The 23,062-nt window shown below is 41.3% G+C and overlaps 1 protein-coding gene across 1 annotated transcript in view; it reads right to left on the bottom strand.

The window, feature by feature from the left end:
* Nucleotides 1-22,616, bottom strand: part of LOC126272448 (uncharacterized oxidoreductase YjmC-like) — a 108,698-nt gene extending 86,082 nt beyond the window's left edge. The window contains exons 1-2 of the mRNA XM_049975324.1: nt 22,256-22,616; nt 6,924-7,112 (exon numbers count right to left, since the gene is read on the bottom strand). Coding sequence (XP_049831281.1) covers nt 6,924-7,112; nt 22,256-22,502 — 436 coding nt within the window. The 5' untranslated portion in view covers nt 22,503-22,616. The remainder of the gene's footprint in view (nt 1-6,923; nt 7,113-22,255) is intronic.
* Nucleotides 22,617-23,062: the final 446 nt, after the last annotated feature.

Genomic DNA, 23,062 nt, shown 5'->3' with positions numbered 1-23,062 from the left:
TCTGTTGCAGTGTGTACTATACTGTTTATTTAAATGTTTTAAGGGGGACAAGGCAGTATGCAATAATTGAACGATTGTGGTGTTTTTTTTTTTAAATCCTGATCGTGCAAGGAATACCATCAACATAATTCACTGAAAGTAATTACACCATTAAAAATCTTTTGCACCAAATGCACAGCCTGTGCACCGAGCCGATCGCTTCGCTGGGCCGCACCACGCGCCATTGTTCAAGAGACCACACTACTTCCACTTGGACCCTGTGCTGACAGACTGGATGTCGTGCTAATCCCTGATCAAAAGCGCCAGATGGTGGCAGCCCTTATACTGATACCTGCAACTACAGTAGAGTCTGGATGATTGACTGATCCGGCCTTGTAACACTAAACAAAACGGCCTTGCAATGCTGGTACTGCGAACGGCTGAAAGCAAGGGGAAACTACAGCCGTAATTTTTCCCGAGAGCATGCAGCTTTACTGTATGATTAAATGATGATGGGGTCCTGTTGGGTAAAATATTCCAGAGGTAAAATAGTCGGATCTCCAAGAGGGGACTACTCAGGAGGGCATCGTTATCAGGAGAAGGAAACCTGGCGTTCTACGGAGTGTGGAATGTCAGATCCCTTAATCAGGCAGGTAGATTAGAAAATTTAAAAAGGGAAATGGATAGGTTAAAGTTACACTCCTGGAAATGGAAAAAAGAACACATTGACACCGGTGTGTCAGACCCACCATACACTGTTGCTCCTGGGGTATCGGCGAGGACCATTCGCAACCGTCTCCATGAAGCTGGGCTACGGTCCCGCACACCGTTAGGCCGTCTTCCGCTCACGCCCCAACATCGTGCAGCCCGCCTGCAGTGGTGTCGCGACAGGCATGAATGGAGGGACGAATGGAGACGTGTCGTCTTCAGCGATGAGAGTCGCTGCTGCCTTGGTGCCAATGATGGTCGTATGCGTGTTTGGCGCCGTGCAGGTGAGCGCCACAATCAGGACTGCATACGACCGAGGCACACAGGGCCAACACCCGGCATCATGGTGTGGGGAGCGATCTCCTACACTGGCCGTACACCTCTGGTGATGGTCGAGGGGACACTGAATAGTGCACGGTGCATCCAAACCGTCATCGAACCCATCGTTCTACCATTCCTAGACCGGCAAGGGAACTTGCTGTTCCAACAGGACAATGCACGTCCGCATGTATCCCGTGCCACCCAACGTGCTCTAGGTGTAAGTCAACTACCCTGGCCAGCAAGATCTCCGGATCTGTCCCCCATTGAGCATGTTTGGGACTGGATGAAGCGTCGTCTCACGTGGTCTGCACGTCCAGCACGAACGCTGGTCCCACTGAGGCGCCAGGTGGAAATGGCATGGCAAGCCGTTCCACACGACTACATCCAGCATCTCTACGATCGTCTCCATGGCAGAATAGTAGCCTGCATTGCTGCGAAAGGTGGATATACACTGTACTAGTGCCGACATTGTGCATGCTCTGTTTCCTGTGTCTATGTGCCTGTGGTTCTGTCAGTGTGGTCATGTGATGTACCTGACCCCAGGAATGTGTCAATAAAGTTTCCCCTTCCTGGGACAATGAATTCACGGTGTTCTTATTTCAATTTCCAGGACTGTAGATATAGTGAGAATTAGTGAAGGTTGGTGGCAGGAGGAACAAGACTTCTGGTCAGGTGAATACAGGGTTATAAACAAAAAATCAAATAGGGGTAATGCAGGAGTAGGTTTAATAATGAATAAAAAATAGGAGTTCGGGTAAGCTACTACGAACAACATAGTGAATGCATTATTGTGGCCAAGATAGACACGAAGCCCACACCTACGACAGTAGTACAAGTCTATGTGCCAACTAGCTCTGCAGATGACGAAGAAATTGAAGAAATGTATGATGAGATAAAAGAAATTATTCAGATAGTGAAAGGAGACGAAAATTTAATAGGCATGGGTGACTGGAATTCGATAGTAGGAAAAGGAAGAAAAGGAAATGTGGTAGGTGAATATGGATTGGGGGAGAGAAGTGAAAGAGGAACCCGTCTCGTAGAATTTTGCACAGAGCACAACTTAATCATAGCGAACACTTGGTTCAAGAATCATAAAAGGAAGTTGCATACATGGAAGAAGCCTGGAGATACTGACAGGTTTCAGATAGATTATATAATGGTAAGACAGAGATTTGGGAAAGAGGTTTTAAATTGTAAGACATTTCCAGGGGCAGATGCGGACTCTGACCACAATCTATTGGTTATGAGCTGTAGATTAAAACTGAAGAAACTGCAAAAAGGTGGGAATTTAAGGAGATGGGACCTTGATAAACTGACTAAACCAGAGGTTGTACAGAGTTTCAGGAAGAGCATAAGGGAACAATTGACAAGAATGGGGGAAAGAAATACAGTAGAAGAAGAATGGGTAGCTTTGAGAGATGAAGTAGTGAAGGCACCAGAGGATCAAGTAGGTAAAAAGACGAGGGCTAGTATAAATCCTTGGGTGACAGAAGAAATTCAGCCACACATTTCCTTTGGATGCTATCGAGACGTCTTTTAATGATTACAACCAATGGTGAATCATATTAGTGCCACTCTCATGTCTCAAAACGAGTCACCTTTTTCAAACCTATCTGCTAAGGATCCCATACAGAAAAATTCAGTGTGGTTTTTTTGACAGTCCCTATGCATCTTGTAACTGTTGCTCATTCTCTACCCCGCCCTTCCTGCAGCTTTGTCCATGTGATCATTCCAATTTAAGACGGATTCAGTGAGAACCATATCTAACACATTCTGCATACCATAGAGAAACAAGGTGAGCTGAGTTAATGTGACAAGGCTGTGTTTTGACCATTCGGTGGAAATCGGAATGTGTTGTCATAGCTCAGCCAACTGTGTACAGTATGTAACGCCTCTGCCAAACGAAGCTTTCTCCTTCAACAGGAGAAAAGACAGTAAGAGCAGTTACGATGGTGTTTCTTATCAGGAAAATTAGGAAGACGCCCCATCATACAGGAGCTGGAAAGAGAATGAGGATTTTGCTACTGTCTCCAAACTACATACAGGTTCTGCAGTCTAATGGTTCAAATGGCTCTGAGAACTATGGGACTTAACATCTATGGTCATCAGTCCCCTAGAACTTACAACTACTTAAACCTAACTAACCGAAGGACAGAACACAACACCCAGCCATCACGAGGCAGAGAAAATCCCTGACCCCGCCGGGAATCGAACACGGGAACCCGGGCGTTGGAAGCGAGAACGTTACCGCACGACCACGAGATGCGGGCTTCTGCAGTCTCTCAGGGTGCATACATGACTGTGGCCCAAACACTCTTACCCTCCTTGTTATTTTGTACCATACAACAAAGAAAAACTACAAACTATAAAATCTCTGTTAACGTCAGCCGGTTGAGAACTTATTACTGCACGCACGTCTTCTGATATATCATAAAATAAATACCACCTGGGAGCTGGGATTGACCATATGTGGTGATACCACGAAATGTACATGCACTGCTCCACTGGATCAGCTGGGCAGTGATCGAAGTCGCTTCCACAGACCAGTGTAAAGTTTCGTCATCTGTACTGTAGGAGGACCATATACCAGAGGCTATCAATTTCAAGAGGAGGGGCCCTGTGTTGTTCTTTCATTAGCAGTCTGATGTGGGTTTTTTTTTTTAACACATCCGAGCAATATATGGCAATATATGACTACACACATTTTGTTTTTCCACTATGACTTCGAGGTCTGTAAGAGGTGCTAAAGTAATTAACATGTCTCGATCCATTGGCTCTCAAAGGAAACTGGACATCGCTCTTTGTAAACTATGCTGCTACACTCACAATACAGGGTTATTGGAATGAAATACAGAGATGGCGGTTCTTATTGACAAAAAAATTGTGGGAGGAATCACAACACATGGAAATTGGAAAAGTTTGCGGCATTGTGGGGCGTTTCCAAACAGCTGTCCGAACGTGATTGATGACATCTACATAAATTCATCTTCCACAGTAACGCGGTAGCAGATATCTAGGTGTTCCTTTGCAATTGATTCCTCATATTGCTATCACTGTTTGGGTGAAGGCCATCTCCAGAAGGTGCTGATCCCATCAAGACTCTCTGTCCATCTCAAACAAGAGCTGTCAGTCAACCATTATGTGGTAATCATCAGCGTTACCAGTTGACGGATGAGATGGAAAGGACACCGTCAATATGAGGCGGTGTACTGTAATAAGCACCACAGCTGATAGCATGATCAGGTTTATCAAATTTACCAGTTTTATCCGTAATTTCAACGCCGATCAATTACTAGACTGCACTATTCCCAATTTATGGGTCCTGCATTTAAACACGCTATAGTGCTAGAGCTGTCTGGTGTCTGATATATTGGTCTTGTTGATTGCACCGCTGTTAATATTCCAGTGTAAGAAATACATTTCCAAAGCATGACCTACGTTCTCCCTGATCTTTCTCCATAGTAAACGATGGTAACAAACTATGAATTGATAAAACGACTACCTTGCACACCAAAGAAAAAATCGATTCTTTGTAACACAAAGAAGTACATATGTTTCCAGAGATGCAGAACGCCTGCTGTTTATGAAGTACAATCCCGCAGTTTACCACCACCCCTGGTAACCTTTCATTTGCACACAGAAGTCATGGTCCGGTGTTAGGTTGCATTACTCATTTGCAGGATAATATTGCCATTCCCCTTGACGAATCGTTTCCAAATAAATGGTTCAAATGGCTCTGAGCACTATGGGACTTAACATCTATGGTCATCAGTCCCCTATAACTTAGAACTACATAAACCTAACTAACCTAAGGACACCACACAACACCCAGCCATCACGAGGCAGAGAAAATCCCTGGCCCCGCCGGGAACCCGGGCGTGGGAAGCGAGAACGTTACCGCACTACCACGAGATGCGAGCGAATCGTTTTCAGAAAGCCTCCTCTCTCCGCTATTAAATTGTGTATATCTAGCCTCAGTCTACTCTCCTTTTCCAGAACACACAATTTTATTGATTTTGCTCAGTTCTTATTTCATGGTATTTTTCTCTAATTTTATGTATTATCAGTCAGTTTCCGTATTTTTACTGTGTTTTCGAGATTTCAGATATTTCATCGTATCTCCCTATATTTTTATATATCTCATATCGATTTTTCGTAATTATGTCACGTTTTCCTCGAATTTTAACGGTTTTATGTCATTTTTCGTATGTTTTCACAGTTTTCCGTATGTATATGGTCATATTGCTGACAAACCCCTTGTACTGTTTGATTTTCTGCGAGAATATTAGCGCATCTTGTACACTAACCTACTAAAGAATCCTAAGACCTGCCTTCTCCCTAATGATCCATATGCATGCATTTTTGGTAGGACGAAAATGAAAAGTGTAGTAACAGTGGCTGCGTAGCTATATGGAACTGAAGACTCGAATTATCTCCAAGATGCGACAGAGAAATGCGGTACTTTGCACTCATCTTCGTTTGTCTAGAGGAGGGTACAATGTCCATCGATGGACATGTTTCATCACACATGTGTTGGAAGTCCGCTGATGACTGTGGTATGGAGAGGTTTGCTGTTAACGATCGCAGGTAGACAGTGCTCTAAGTCACACACAGAACACACAATTGTATACGAGTCGACCGCAAGTTATACCATACAACTGATACACCCCAAGAGAACAAAGGAAAAAAATGGTTAAATGTGTGATAAATGACCTTCAGCAACATCACCTTCTCCCTAGAATGTATCATCAATCTAACATTAAATCATACCTCATTACAATCCCTTTCAAACAATCTTTTCACCTAATTTCTACCACCCTTTAACGCAGATCTATTTCAGTTAACAGGCATATGGCTCTCTTTTCCAGTCAACTTGCATGTATGACTATTACCTCAATATACATATAGTAGAATGTTGTTAAAAAAACATACAGAAGCTGTTTGAGGTATTTGTTAGCTGACGCCGCAAGGTTGTGATTAGTGGAGAGTACAGAGAGGCACATTGTAAGTACTGATTGTTAGGGTTTAAAACAGCTAAACAGCCCTGTGCACGGTCAAACACGCGGTCCATTCTGTAGATGTATATTGCAGTTACCCAAGCTGGTAATACATCGCTCTTTAGCTAAGAATACTTTATAAAATTTTATAAGGCGGTTGCCGATATCTTTGGAGTCCCCCGGGGCTTGTGATCCGACACATAAAAATTTATTAGTTTACATTCGGTGATATCCACGTTAAACATTCTGTTCCAACCGTTTTATCGCTCTCGACGAAAAGTGACTTGTTTCCCTGCTTCCTGGTGCTTCCGTGTCTACATTTCCCTGTATTCCTCTTGGTGTCGCATATTCGTTCCCATGAACAATAATTTTCCCGCATCAAGCAAATGACATGCAAGTAGTCCCTCATTCCCCTCAATTTCTCCCACATTTTGACGTATTCTTCCCCCCCCCCCCCTCCCCAATTTATACGTATTTCGTCATTTTTTGTAATTTCATCGATTTTATGTCACTTCTGCCCGTGCGATCATGACATAACTTCTCGCCACGTATTCTAAAATTGCTTGTAGAAGTAGTACAATTGTCAACACATGACGCAGATGCACTGTTTTCCTAGTCGGACAGCATAGTATAGCACTGTACTCGAGTGTATCCAGTCGCCTGCAACCACATATTCTACAGTTGCAGTGCGTTTGCTATGTTTTCTGAATGTGTGTGTCTGTACATGTGTCATAGATGGCTGCCATGATCAAGAGAAGTCCCGAGTTAGTGATCGAGTTTGGATCTGCCACGCGCTGTATCTTCCTACTATACTCTACACACAATAAATAAAATTTCATTCAGTACCGTTCTTCGTAGTGTTGCAATTTTAATGGCTAGCAGTGCGCTTTGTATGAAGTAAATCACTGTGCCTCTTACGCCTGGCGCAGACGTATCCGACGCCGCAGTCCCTGGCTTTCTTCAAGGCGAGGTTGTTGCAGAAGTTGCCGACGACTGCGCCCATTGCGTTGCAGCCATCCACATTGGCTGTGGCAGACGTCTCCTGTATGAGGCACGGACGCGCTTGCCCATTCACTCTGCCGCTGCACAGCTCGTCCACATAAAAGCCTGTAACACAAACACACCCCTCCCTTAGAGCACTCAACACTCGGTAGACTGCTCGGTACTGTGATCCAGATTCAGGTGAGTCCACCATGGAGATAAGAAATTTTTATAACAGATGCTGAGTATTATTTGAACTCTTAGAGCAATAATAATAATAAATGAAACAGATACTTGAAATTAAAGTCACTGAATGGTAAGCAATCGAGAATTATTGGGCTCAAATTAAACAGAAGAAGGATTATGCAGACTTCTTCGTACATAAAGAGAAATGCGGGCTAAAACCTTTTATGAGACATTAAAAGAACAGAACTAAGTCGATAAACTACTCAAGTTGTAGAGTTCTATGGAAGTGCGTTAAAGCTAAGAAATCACCACGACAATAAAATCAGTAATAATAATAATAATAATAATAATATCCCCGTGGAGGCCCGGGAAAAGAATAGGCCTCCGGTATGTTCTGCCAGTCGTAAAAGGCGATGAAAAGAACAAACCACTAATAGGGCTAACCCCTTTTAGTGTGATTAGTTGGTTCAGGACACAACTAAAGAAGCCTCGGACAAGCGCCGTCATGGTCGGGGACGACGCTTGAAACCTATGCCCGCCCACAATGGTAACGACACTGCTAGCCAACTGGAAAATGATTTAAATCCAAATAGAGGTGTTTTGCAGGATACGCTTCCTGCAACCACCCTAGAAGGAAAACAAAGACAGAGGATGAGATGGTCAGATGAAGTTAATCGACACCTCATGTTCTGTTATTACCAAGCAACAAACCTAGGAACCAACACAACTGGATACAGATCACAAGTATACACAACATTTATTACCAGATACCCAGAATTAAAGTTTTTAACAGAACAACGACCAGCTGATCAGATCCGTGTAATAATCAAAAATAACAGGATACCCCAGTCAGAATGAGAAGACATCAAACAACAAGTACAACAAATACTGCAACAAAATAATGTGCAATCAGAATAAGAAGAAAATACAGTAATGGACTCAAACATCCCAGAGCAAACAAACAAAGAACAACACACATCAATTAAACAATCAGAGGAAAACGAAATCTTAAGACTGTCACCAGAACAAGTACAAATAGAACACGAAGTGACACACATGTTAGATATAGAAGAAAAATTTCAGCTGATATATATAGAATACAAGGATACAAATACAGACATTGGACCATTCTTGCATAGACCGCCAAATAACCCAAAAGTCGAAACAACTATAAAAACTATCAACTCAATCATACACAACAAAATAAATGAAAACACAACTATAGAAGAGTTACAACTACTGGTTTATATAGGAGCACTCACTACACTAAATATACACACTAGTCAGAGATTAGAACCAACCAACGCACAGAAGAAACCCACAAAACCAGCATGGCAACACAGGCTACAGATCAGAATACAAAAACTGAGAAAAGACATTGGACAGATAACACAATTTATAAGACATCAAATGTCAGAAAAAAAGAAAAAGGTTAGGTAAAATCTCACAACAAGAAGCGATAGAGCAATTAGATGAAAAGAGGCAGAAATTACAAGCATTGGCCAAACGACTTAGAAGATACAAAAAAGTGAAAATAGAAGGAAACAAAACCAAACATTCAACACAAACCAAAAGAAATTTTACCAGACAATAGACATCACACACATTAAAATAGACAATCCAACAAACATAACAGACATGGAACACTTCTGGAGCAACATATGGTCAAACCCGGTACAACATAACAGGCATGCACGGTGGATAGAAGCAGAAACAGACACATACAAGATGATACCACAAATGCCTGAAGTGATAATTTTGCAACATGAAGTCACCCAAGCAATTAATTTTAAGCACAACTGGAAAGCCCCTGGAAAAGATACAATAGCAAATTTCTGGCTAAAGAAGTTCACCTCAACACATTCACATATAACTAAATTATTTAACAGTTACATTGAAAACCCATACACATTCCCTGATACACTTACACATGGAATAACTTATATGAAACCTAAATATCAAGCAGACACAGCAAACCCAACTAAATACCGCCCCATAACATGCCTACCAACAACATACAAAATATTAACTTCAGTCATTACACAGAAATTAATGACACATACAACACAGAACAAAATTATAAATGAAGAACAAAAAGGCTGTTGCAAAGGAGCACAAGGATGTAAAGAGCAACTGATAATAGATGCAGAGGTGACATATCAAGCTAAAACTAAACAAAAGGCCGCTACACTACGCATACATTGATTACTGAAAAGCTTTTGATAGTGTACCCCACTCATGGTTACTACAAATATTGGAAATATACAAAGTAGATCCTAAATTGATACAGTTCCTAAACATAGTAATGAAAAATTGGAAAACCACACTTAATATCCAAACAAATTCAAATCATATCACATCACAGCCAATACAAATTAACCGTGGAATATACCAAGGAGACTCATTAAGTCCTTTCTGGTTCTGCCTTGCTCTGAACCCGCTATCCAACATGCTAAATAATACAAATTATGGATACAACATTACTGGAACATACCCACACAAAATCACACATTTGCTATACCTGGATGATCTAAAACTACTGGCAGCAACAAATCAACTACTCAACCAATTACTAAGGATAACAGAAGTATTCAGCAATGATATAAATATGGCTTTTGGAACAGACAAATGTAAGAAAAATAGCATAGTCAAGGGAAAACACACTAAACAAGAAGATTACATATTGGATAACCACAGCGACTGCATAGAAGCGATGGAAAAAACAGATGCCTATAAATATCTAGGATACAGACAAAAAGTAGGAATAGATAATACAAATATTAAAGAAGAACTAAAGGAAAAATATAGACAAAGACTAACAAAAATACTGAAAACAGAATTGACATTAAGAAACAAAACAAAAGCTATAAATACTTATGCTATACCAATATTGACCTACTCATTTGGAGTAGTGAAATGGAGTAACACAGACCTAGAAGCAATCAATACACTTACACGATCACAATGCCACAAATATAGAATACATCACATACATTCAGCAACAGAAAGATTCACATTAAGCAGAAAGGAAGGAGGAAGGGGATTTATCGACATAGAAAACCTACATTATGGACAGGTAAACAATTTAAAAAATTCTTTCTAGAAAGAGCAGAAACTAGCAAAATATACAAAGCAATCACTCATATAAATACATCTGCTACACCATTGCAATTTCATAACCACTTCTACAACCCTTTAGAACACATAACATCAACAGATACAAAGAAAGTAAATTGGAAAAAGAAAACACTACATGGCAAGCACCCGTACCATCTAACAAAGCCACACATCGATCAAGACGCAGCCAACACATGGCTAAGAAAAGGCAATATATACAGTGAGACGGAAGGATTCATGATTGCAATACAGGATCAAACAATAAACACCAGATATTACACCAAGCATATTATTAAAGATCCCAATACCACAACAGATAAATGCATACTTTGCAAACAACAAATAGAAACAGTAGATCACATCACAAGCGGGTGTACAATACTAGCAAATACAGAATACCCCAGAAGACATGACAATGTAGCAAAAATAATACATCAACAGCTTGCCTTACAACATAAACTTATAAAACAACACGTTCCCACATACAAGCATGCACCACAAAATGTACTGGAAAATGATGAATACAAATTATATTGGAACAGAACCATTATAACAGAGAAAACAATACCACATAACAAACCTGACATCATACTCACCAATAAAAAGAAGAAATTAACACAACTAATCGAAATAGCCATACCCAATACAACAAATATACAAAAGAAAACAGGAGAAAAAATTGAAAAATACATCCAACTGGCTGAGGAAGTCGAGGATATGTGGCATCAGGATAAAGTTGACATTATACCAATTATACTATCAACTACAGGAGTCATACCACACAATATCCACCAGTACATCAATGCAATACAGCTACATCTAAACTTATATATACAACTACAGAAATCCGTAATTACTGATACATGTTCAATTACCCAAAAGTTCCTAAATGCAATATAACATATACCGTACAGTTAAAAGGAAGTCACGCTTGATCAAGGTCCGCGTCACTTTCTACTTCTGAGCAGACATAATGTCTGAGATAAGAAATAAATAATAATATAATGATATCAAGCAAAACATAGTATGTCAGATGATCTGAAACTATTTTACCGAACTTCAATTAGAAACCTTTAAAGATTTTAGTTCCCTTTTCAGAGTGTCTTTAGATCTCGTTCTCGATCATCCTCCTAGTTATTCGCTTCTGGGCAACAGACATGGATCTGACTTCCTTTGATGCCATTTTGTGATCAATCCACTTAATCATTTTAGTTTGCATTCTTGTTATGATGTTAGATTTTGCTACATATACTAGTACTGTTCCTGATATTTTAAGGAATAATACGTTTCATTTCCTTTTTTAATTTCAATCGATGTTTGACATTTTTTACATTAAATGATCTACGCAGGACGTTTCAAAATCATATACCTACAAACTTCGACAGGATGGAGAAGCTGCCTTAAGAAACAAAATGAGGATAGAAACCCATGTCCAGAAACTTCATCGAACGACGCTACAGTGCATCAAAGTAATAGGTGCCAGCGACTGTATATGTATGTATATATAGAGTGATTCCGTGATAATGTTGCAGACTTTCAGGGATGGCGTAAAGAGATAAACATATCAGTTTGGGATAAGGGACCCTGGTCTGCAAGCGAACAATTCGAAAGTTATAAACTAAAATCGTTGTGATACCTCTGACAGTGCAATAAACGTACCGACATTGATATTACGATTGTCTGGTAGGCACCCTTCAGAGGCGGTATTATAGACGAAAATAAGAAAACAAATGTCCAGTAAACAAGGGCTGTAAAATGGACGCCTGAGCAGCTAAGAACACTTGTTCACCATCACTGCTATGAAACACATCTCTGTTGTGCAAGACTCATAGCTCTGATGGTTTGCATCCAGATGACGTTCAACTTTGCTTGGAGGAAGACTAAAACTCTTGAATCAAAAATTATCACAACATAAATTTTACCAATATTACTGAGCAGAAAGAACAAAAGTGTTTAAACAAATTGTTTGGCACTAGCTACACATTCTGAAAGTATTGACAAATGTTGCGATGCAAGTTAATACCTTTGCGATGATAGTCACAAAATTGTTCTGCCGGAAAAGAAAATTCATTACTCACATGGCTATCCTCGTAAATACACTGAAGCGCCCAAGAAACTGTTATAGGCTTGTGTACTCAAATACAGAGATGTGTAAAAAGACCGAGTACGGCGCTGCGGTCGGCAACGCCTGTATAAGACAACAAGTGTCTGGCGCAGTTGTTAGATCGGCTACTGCTACTACAATGGCAAGTTACCAAGATTTAAGTAATTGCTGCAGATTTCAATGTTGGGCCAGCGTGCGAACCGTTCAACGAAACATCATCGATATGGGCTTTCGGAGCCACTCTTGATGACTGCACGACACAAAGCTTTATTTCTCGCCTGGGCCCGTCAACACCGACAGTGGACTGTTGATGACTGGAAACATGTTGCCTGGTGGGGCGAGTCTCATTTCAAATTGTATCGAGCGGATGGACGTGTATGGGTATGGAGACAACCCCACGAATCCATGGACCCTGCATGTCAGCAGGGGACTGTTCAAGCTGGTGGAGTCTCTGTAATGATGTGGCCGTGTGCAGATGACAGATGACAGGTGACACATACGCAAGCTTCCTGTCTGACCACCTGCATCCACTCATGTCCACTGTGCATTCTGACGGACTTGGGCAATTCCAGCAGGACAATGCTATACTCCACTGAAACGTGTAGATACGACTCTGACAGGTGACACATACGCAAGCTTCCTGTCTGACCACCTGCATCCACTCATGTCCACTGTGCATTCCGACGGACTTGGGCAATTCCAGCAGGACAATGCTATTCTCCACACTTCCAGAATTTCTACAGAATGGCTCGAGGAACACTCTTCTGAGTTTAAACATGACCACCAGAATCCCTATACATGAACATTATTGAGTATATCTGGGATGTCTTGCAAAGTGCTGTTCAGAATAGACCTCCACCCCATCGCACTCTTTTGGGTTTATGGGCAGCCCTGCAGGATTCATGGTGCCAGTTCCGTCCAGTACTACTTTAGACATTAGTCGAGTCCATGCCATGTCGTGTTGTGGCACTTCTGTGTGCTCACGGGGCCCTACACGATATTAGGCAGGTGTACCAGTTTCTTTGGCTCTTCAGCGTAAAAATATGAAGAATAAATAAATAAAAAGGGAGTAAACCAGGAAAGATATTAGTGCTAAACTCGAGAACAATTGCCTACGTAGCATTTACATGAAATTAAAAATCCCATTAAAATAAAATCAGTATTTGAAAAGAGTACTATAAAGAATGGTTTAAAGAAGTATTATATGCTGAAAGTGATACAGAAACACAGTAACAGATAGAATTGGCAACCGCAATAACTGAATATATGGAGTACTTAGGCAGTCGCAATAAAACAAATAAATACAGGGTAATTGACGAATAGAAAGGAAATGATGGTTTGGGAAGCATTGGAAAACTGTGAAGATTAAGTGAAGTATCGATTGTGCGAAATACTGAACTGTGTTTGATCCTTTAATATTAAATCAGGTCTGTGGACCAGATGCTGTTGATTTCCAGACCTTCCAACAAGGTGAGTTTTTTTTATCTTTGTTTGCTAAGTGGTGGACATGGACTGGTTAGTAGCTGTGGCTTTCACTCAGTACATGCTCAGCAAATGTGGAGCTGTGCCCACGGGCACTGCAACGAACGGAACCAATGAGATATATTGGCTCTACAGCGAACTTATGACGTCACACTTGTCGGCTTGTCTGCCACACTTCGTGAAGGCTCGGCTACTTCCAAGACCCACAGTACATCAATATTTAATTCAAAAAGTATCCACTAAAGACCTTAATTTTGCCGTGTGCTATAGCCAACTTGCATGTAGTTAAAACTCGCACTCAAGAATTATTAAACTCGTCTGGAATATTACTCGCTCGCCGTCGGAAACTACTGCTGTCACTCGTAAGACATGCAGCGTCCCGTATTGTGACGACCGCGCGACGGCCTGTCTTTCTCGTGGGTCTCGGCAAGGAACTTTTGACGTCACACTAGTTGCCTTGCCAGACATACATCGCGAACGCTCGGCAGGAAATCATTATGTCAACGAAAAGATACCCAATAATGACCTGAACTTTATCATATGTTAAAATGGCCTCAAGTAGGATCTCACCCTTCGCTGGAGATGGTCGCTGCAAGTCGCAAGACCTGTAGTGTCACGTGCATTGATCCGCGTCACAGGGTCCTTACATCTCATTGACTCAGATACGGAGTCATAATTCTGTAACCTGCATGCATTCAATGTCAGCCGACAAAGTTGCTGTCTCTGCCTGACTAAACAATGTAAAACTGCTCACAATCAGAACAAGTAATTTTGCATTAGTCACTGTAGGCTAATAACTGTGTCTTATGTTCGTTTTTGGTAATACGCTGGGGTGTGACATTCCTCATACTGCAAGAAAATCGCCGGCCGGAGTGACCGAGCGGATTTAGGCGCTACAGTCTGGAACCGCGCGATCGCTACGGTCGCAGGTTTGAATCGTGCCTCGGGCATGGATGTGTGTGATGTCCTTAGGTTAGTTAGGTTTAAGTAGTTCTAAGTTCCCTGTGCCGGACTGACTCGAACGTGGGATTCATGCCTTTCGTGGGAAAGTGCTCTGCCAACTGAGATACCTAGCTTGGGTAGCGCAGTTGGTAGAGCACTTGCCTGAGAAAGCCAAAGGGCCAGAGTTCGAGTCATGAACCGGCACACAGTTTTAATCTGCCAGGAAGTTTCATATCAACGCACACACCGCTGCAGAGTGAAAATTTCACTCTTGGAACCTATAGCTGCAGGATATCAATGCTTTTGCTACACTCTGTGATACCTGTCCTAAGTGGAGGATTACACACCATTTCGTACAGACATTGGAAGAAGCAACAAATGAGCATAGGGGAGGAGTACAATTTGCAATTTTTGTTTGCTTTGCCATATGTGGTCAATCAAGACAGAGTTGCGCTTATTGGTTGAGGCAATAAATGTTATTAGTCAGTCCAAATTTCCTTTGAAATTTTCTTCTGACATGGGAACAGATATGAAACGGTGCATCACTGAGTGGAAAGCTGCATTTTTGAGTGTAACTGGACGTCGTGAGCAAGAAGGTTATAGTACTTGTATAAGTTTTGAAACAATGTATTAGTGTATTGAGGGTAATGGTAATATTTAAGGGTTTTCTGTCAAACTCCATTGTGAACTGGATATTTTTATGTTGGCAGTTCAAAGCCGAGAAAAAAATGTTTTGAGCTGTCTTGCGGCGCCTGAACCCGTATTTAATATTTGCAAATATTATCGTTAATATCTTGAACAGAATGCTTTTCTGTACTGATATGTGCTCAAAAACCTGTCTTATTATGGAAATAAGTGTTTTCCCTAAATCGCGTTTAAAAAGAGCGTGCGTCTGCTGTTCACAGTCATTGTAGCTAACTTTGTGTACGCCAGAACTAAGAAAATTGTCACGTTCGGGGCCAATTTTGTGTCGCAGAAGTGAATTTAAAGTGTTCATAGTTTGGTACCATATCTTTACGTATAGATACTGGAAGAGTTAGAGTTCGTTCCTACATCCTGGTAGTTCCTAGTAGCCGGCCAGGGTGCCCGAGCGGTTCTAGGCGCTTCAGCCTGGAACCGGGCGACCGCTACGGTTGCAGGTTCGAATCCTGCCTCGGGTATCGATGTGTGTGACGTACTTAAGTTAGTTAGGTCTAAGTAGTTCTAAGTTCTAGGGGAGTGATGACCTCAAAAGTTAAGTCCCATAGTGCTCAGAGCCATTTGAACCAAAGTTCCTAGTAGCTATATGCGATACGTATATTTCGACAACCTTGCTTTGTCCTCTGATTGGAACACTCTCGTGACGTAAGCGAGTTCTTGGCAGAAACCGCAGTCATCGCTCACGGTGTTCTTGAACAACAGTGTTTCAGAAGCAGTCGCTTGTTGCATTTAATCTCTTATCTCTTATCCAACAAGAAACTAAAATGACGTTCTTCTCGATGGATAGCTTGGAACTATCAGACCATGTTTTCTTTCTTAAAAATGTTCTCTTGTGGCACTGGGTGCAAAACAGTTGCAAAAGAAAATCAGCATCCGCTCTTTTACTGCGAAGGTTCACAGAGATGAATCCATGACATTCTAATCATTTCCTGCTTATTCTCATTTGGAAGCAATCCGAACTCCAAACATAATATCAATCAACTCTTCACGCTACGTAACTGAGGAATTAGAATTCTCTATGTGAGACCTTCGGCAGTCGAAATTCCAGTACTTTCACTCATTACTACTCACATTGAGTGGTGTTTTTACATTTTGCGGCGTGCAGTTGCAGCTGTAGCGGTTATAAAGCTAAGTATTGACAAAGTTATTTGTGCAGTGTTATACAGTTACTAAATTTAGCAGTTTTCAGCGATGTTTCGCGCTGTTTGCGGAGAAATAACGATTTAATAAACTTTTGGAAACGTTCGATCGCTTTTTTTTTTTTTTAGAGTTTTATGTGCGTCGAAGTCGTTTAGTAAATTTCGTGCTTAAGTTTTAAGCAGTGGTTTCTTATTGTTTCTAGTGAAATATTTCAGTAAAATTTTCATTCAGTGTTTCAGCATCGTTGAGTGTTACAGGGGCCGCTTGAATTTTTGGTTTGAGCTAATAATATTGTTACGTTTTGTTGATGTTGGTATTACATGTGGTGTAGTAATATTAATACAAGTAGTTGCTTTCTTAGCAGAGAGGGAATTTCGAGACCGCTATTGTTAGGTCTATAATTAGTTATCCTGGTGTAAATAAACTTACGTAGAGTAGATGTATAGTTTTTTCAGTAACTGTAAAATTTTACCACGAGTGAGAAGTGTGGGCTCTGTCGTAGGTTTGTGAGTAGTGGAAGGAAGAAGGTTCTGCTGCTAGGTAGTTCGCATGGTAGAGGTGTGGACCAGCAGTCGCAGGAAGTGTGGGGAGTGAGCACCAGGTCACCAGCATTGGGAAGCCTAGTGTAGGGTTGGTGCAGGTGACTGACAGCATAGGGGAGTTATGTAGGAATTTTACAAAGGAGGATAAGGTGGTGATAGTGGGTGGAGCAGGGAACAGTCTTGACAGGAACGAGAAATATGACGTAGGCGGTGACCTGGTAAAACTGGTGGCACTAATGTGCATTTCGTGCAATGGTTTCAGCGTCATGATCGGACTCATCTTAATGCGGCTGTTAAGCGCGTTAACAGGGGGCTGGCGAGGGTGCTGATGACAGAGGGCATGGGTCACATTTCCATGGTGCCAGTTGGGTCTATCAGTAGATCGAGTTTCACTAGGCATAGCCTGCACCTCACTAGGTATGGTAAGGGTAGGCTGGCAAAGCTTATAGATGACAGAGTAGTGGGTGGTGGTGGGATCACTCATGGAAAAATTCCTGTAGTAGTTGGTGTAACAGCTACACATTTTTTAGATTGAAGTCAGCTGATAGGTATACATGCTTAAAGGAAGTCCCTCTATCTAATGGCTCACCTTCAGGGGACATCATGTTTCCAAGTAGAGAAAGAATTAGAATATTTCGTCAGTATATAAGAGGTATTAGAGATTAAGCGCCGGCCACGGTGGCCTCGTGGTTCTAGGCACGCAGTCCGGGGCTGTGCGACTGCTACGGTCGCAGGTTCGAATCCTGCCTCGGGCATGGATGTATGTGATGTCCTTAGGTTAGTTAGGTTTAATTAGTTCTAAGTTCTAGGGGACTGATGACCACAGCTGTTAAGTCCCATAGTGCTCAGAGCCATTTGAACCATTTTGAGATTACGTTAGTGAACCGCTTATAGATGATACTCTGAAATTACTGTTATATCGGACACCACTTAAATAATTTGACAATTCAGAGGTTTCCTTTGCCAGGTGGCTGTTATTCAAGGAGTTCCTTGCCAGGTCGGAGAGTGGCTATCTAAGTAAAAAACAGTGTTCCATTTGAGTCCATAGACGTATCATGGCACTGCACTGAACAGATATTTGAATGTTGTGCAGGGAAGTTGAATTTAGTGAAACTAAATTTCTAATTGTTGTTGTTTATAGGTCTCCTAACTATGACTTCAGAGCATTTCTGCTCAAGCTAGAGAGGGTTCTTGATTCACATTGTAGGGAGTACCAGAAATTAGTTGTATGGATTGACTTCAATATAAATTTTGTATATGATGGTGAAGAAAACGGATGTTGGTAGATCTCCTAAATTCATATGATCTCATGCAGACTGTTTTTTTTTTTCAGCTAGGGTGCTGAGGAACAGTAGCACAGCAATAGACAATATTTTTAGTCATTCTTCCTTACTAGATGGGCATTCCATTATTACAATGGTGAATGGCCTTTCAGATCTTGATGCACAAATTTTAACATTAAAAGGCTTTTGTTCTCAAACAGATGGCACATATAATCACGAACTATGTAGGAAAGTTAATGCAACAGCAATAGAGAGTTTTTTAAACCTTGTCAAGGAACAAGAGTGACAGGACGTTTATAGTACCGATAACATAGATGATAAATACAATGCTTTCCTTAACACATTTCTCATGCTCTTTGAGGATTGCTTTCCATTAGAAAGTTCTAAAAGGGGCACTAGCAGTAATAGGCAGCCTGGGTGGCTGACTAGTGGGATAAAGATATCATGTAGAACAAAGTGAGAATTATATCAAAATGTTAGAAGTAGTCACAATCAAGCTACAGTAGCCCATTACAAACAGTATTGTAAGGTGCTTAAAATGTTATTAGGAAGGCTAAGAGTATGTGGTATGCAAATAGAATAGCCAATTCTCAGGATAAAATTAAAACAATATGGTCGGTTGTGAAGGAAGTGTCTGGTCAACAGCACAAGGTCGACGATATAAAGTCAGTTCGTAATAAAAATATTTCTGTTACTGATAAATCTGATATATGTACAGTACTTAACAATCATTTTCTGAGCATTGCTGGTGAATCAAATAAAAATTTAGTTTCTACAGGTAATCATATAACGTTTTTGACAACTACCTTTGTGAGATTGATGTCTGAAATACTCCTCTTTGACATAGACAAGGGGGAGATAGAGTCAATAATTAAGTCACTAAAAACTAACGACTCTTGTGGATATTTGTAATTTTTTCTTTAGGGCTGGTCAGTTTCCTGAACGATTAAAGAACTCAGTAGTGAAGCTGCTTTATAAAAAGGTAGAAAAAGAAAATGTAGACAATTTTAGACCTATTTCTATGTCATCAGTGTTTGTCAAGTTTATGAAAAGTCTATGTACATAAAGACAATTGATCATTTTATATCACACGATTTGTTATCAAATGTACAGTTTGGCTTTAGAAGTCGTTTAACAACTGAAAATGGTATATTCTCTTTTCTCTGCAAGATATTGGATGGGTTAAACAAAAGTTTTAGAACGCTAGGCATAGGTTTTTTTATTTAACTAAGGCATTTGATTGTGCTGGCCACAAAATATTGCTCCAGATGTTGGGCCATTACGGAATACAGGAGTAGCTCACAATCGGTTCACCTCTTACTTTAGCAACAGGCAGCAAAAGGAATTATTAACAATGTTGATAACGGTTGTGATGTGGGGTCTGAGTGGAGGGGTGCCTCAGGGATTGGTGTTGGGGCCACTCCTGTTCCTTATGTATATAAATGATGTTCCCTGTAATATTATGGGTAACTCTAAAATATTTACGTTTGCTGATGACACTATCTTGGTAGAAAAGGATGTTGTGTGCAACATTGGCCTGATTTCAAATAGTGCAGTTCATGACCTATGTTCATGGCTTTTAGAAAATAAACTAACGCTAAATCACAGTAAGACTCAGTTTTTGCAATTTCTAACACGCAATTCATCAAAACCTGACGTTTTAATTTCGCAGAATGAGCATATGATTTGTGAAACTGAACAGTTCAGATTTCTAGGTGTCGTGGAAAGCTCACATTCAGTATATTGTTCAAAGACTTAATGCTGCCATTTTTACTATCCGGGCAAGATCTAAAGGGTGTGACCATTCGACATGAAAATTAGTCTACTTTTTGCTTATTTTCGTTATGTCGTATGGTATTATATTTTGGGGTAACTCTTCCCTTTCTAAAAGGATATTCTTGGCACAGAAACGGGCGCTTCAGGCAATATGTGGTGTAAGTTGACGAAACTTTTGTCGACCCTTGTTTACGAGTCTACGTATATTGACATTGGCCTCTCAATATATACATTCCTTGCTGTCATTTCCTGTTAACAATATTAGCTTATTCCCAAGAATAAGCAGTTTTCACTCAGTTAATACTCGGCAGAAATCAAACCTGCATTTGGGGTCGGACTTGCTTAACTCTTGTGTACAGTATACTGCTGCGTCCATTTTCAATAAGCTACCTCTTGAATTCAAAAATCTTAGCAATAATCCAAGCGCTTTCAAATCGAACTGAAGAGTTTCCTCTTGGGTCACTCCTTCTATTCTTTCGAGGAGTTCCTTGAAAAATTAAGCTGATTCTTGTTGTATTGTTGATTGCGTTTACTTAAACTTATGGATTGTCTTTTTTCGGGTTCATGAACATTTTATTTTTATGTGTTATTACTTTTAGGTTGTAATTTCATGCACTGACATGTTCTATCACCTTGGAGATTAGTTCCTCAATTTGGTCCTACGGAACTTAACGTGAAAGTAAAAAATAGATCTGAAAACGATAAACTGTGTTTCCCTGGCAACGCACTTCACATGTACCATTACTACCAAAATTCACACCACAATGGTCGTGTGGTCGACACTCCTTTTCTTTCCTTTATTGACTTTCGATTCCCCCAGAATGGGGTCGGCTGGCTTCTGCTTAGCACGCTGCTCTTCAGCCTACAGAGTTTTTAAAACATAAAAAGAAGAGAAGAAAGAATTAAAGCGGGCGATAAAACGGTGACTTAAATTGTAAGACGGCGGAAAATTTTGGAAAGTTAAAACATACAACAACGGGTTGGCGATGCTGATAAAATACGCAGGAAGTAGACAGGTAAAACAGTAGACAGAAAATGAAAAAACAGGGCGACAATCTGGTTTCTGTTCGCAAGAGATACAAAAATCACATCCAGCAACAGTATGATTTCCGTTTGCAACACATTGGAAAAGATGCACAAGACTTAACACTCACTGAAAACACTGCACTAAAAAGTCGACATGTAGGTGACACACCACATCCAAGGGTAGATGGGGGGTGGGGAGGATCTGGACAGAGGAGGGGGAAAATGGGAGGGAGGAGAGGAAAAACGAAGGAGGGGGGGGGGGGACCAACAGAGGGAGAGGATTCATAAGAGGGGACAGGGCGGACGCGAGAAGGAATGGGGAAAGGCAGAGGAAGGAAATGTAAAAGAACTCGGGGGGGGGGGGGGAGGTGAGAGAAGGGAGGCAAAGTGAGGGTAGGTGGGGAAAAAACAGGATGGAAGGGGGGGAGAGGGAGCCAGGACAAGACAGGGAAGGGAGTGGGAGGTGGGGATCAGAGTTGATAGGACGGATAAATGGAGGGAGAGAGGGCATCATCTGGGAGGTGGAGTCGACGAAAGCCACGTTGGGAAAGGAGATGAAGGGTGTAGAGATGTAGGGGGGACAACGGTGAAGCCATGGCAGAGTGCGGGGGTTGGAGAGGAGAGGAGCAATCAGGGGATGAGGGGGATCAAGGCGGCGGGAGGTGCAGTGTATGCGGATATGTTCGAGGAATAGGAGCAGATGGGGGACAGGAATCAGCTCATAGAAGTCGACACTGAGTCGCACATTCAATACATGTCGTTGGGCCCCACCACGTGTTTGATAGGCAATAATTATGCCCATTTTGCCTCGAAGATGTGAATTTAAATTGTTAGTGGTTTGGATGTCTGTCATCCCGTGTGCATTGCTCAACTTGCCGTGATACTTGGCCATTATATACTACGACAATATATACACGATATGTCGCACTGTAATTTAAAAATTATGGCGCATACGCTGGTTTAGTTACTTACCCAACCGCAAGATGCCGTGTGTGCTGCGGCCAAAGTAGTCTGCTGCGGCTATAACGTGCGCCGCCTCCTTCGCATTGCTCTGGCAGGCGCCTGCACTAACCAGCACCTCCTCGCAGAAGCGAACCACTTCGCACGGAGTCACCACGAACTCCTCGCCTTTGCCCTTCTTCGCCATCGTCCGCTGCGCCGTCCATCCGGGCAGCAGCAGTGTGGGCCGGCGTGAGAGATGCTTCGCCAGACGCCACATGATGGCCGCACCTTGGGACGACGCCCGAACACTATGAATTTTGAAAGAGCAGTGACGTGTTGCGTGGCTACGTCCGCTCTAGTGTGTTGTTGTTGTCAGCGATATTACGACAACGATGTCAGAGAAGTTACCTCTACAGATTTACAGAAAGGCGGCACTTTGTCGCACGAAAATCCAGTGAAATTTTTTAAATTGTCTATGCAAAAAGAAGTCTATATGATGTTTTATCTAACTCCTACGAGAGGGTTCGGATGAATTAGGCCGTCCTCAAATTTACAATTAGAATAATCAAGATTAAACATTAGTTATCCCCCATCATCTAAGCTATTTATAAACAATTTATGAAAGAGATAATGAAAATGTACCAACTTACGTAAAGTACTAGACTGTTGCAGCTCCAGTGTTCCAGCTAAATAGATATTAAAATCACCACTATGTCCCTAATTATTTAACGAATCGAACTTCCATGTATAAAACAGTTTCAACATGAAATTACTTTACAAATGAGTTAAAGTTTTACATATTTGACATTAAGCACGTAAGCGATAAAAAATTCTAGA

Source organism: Schistocerca gregaria, chromosome 5, assembly GCF_023897955.1.
Source record: "Schistocerca gregaria isolate iqSchGreg1 chromosome 5, iqSchGreg1.2, whole genome shotgun sequence".
In the NCBI taxonomy this organism is placed as follows: domain Eukaryota; kingdom Metazoa; phylum Arthropoda; class Insecta; order Orthoptera; family Acrididae; genus Schistocerca; species Schistocerca gregaria.
Note: the sequence above shows the minus strand (reverse complement) of the source record. Positions and strands in the feature narration are given on the sequence as shown.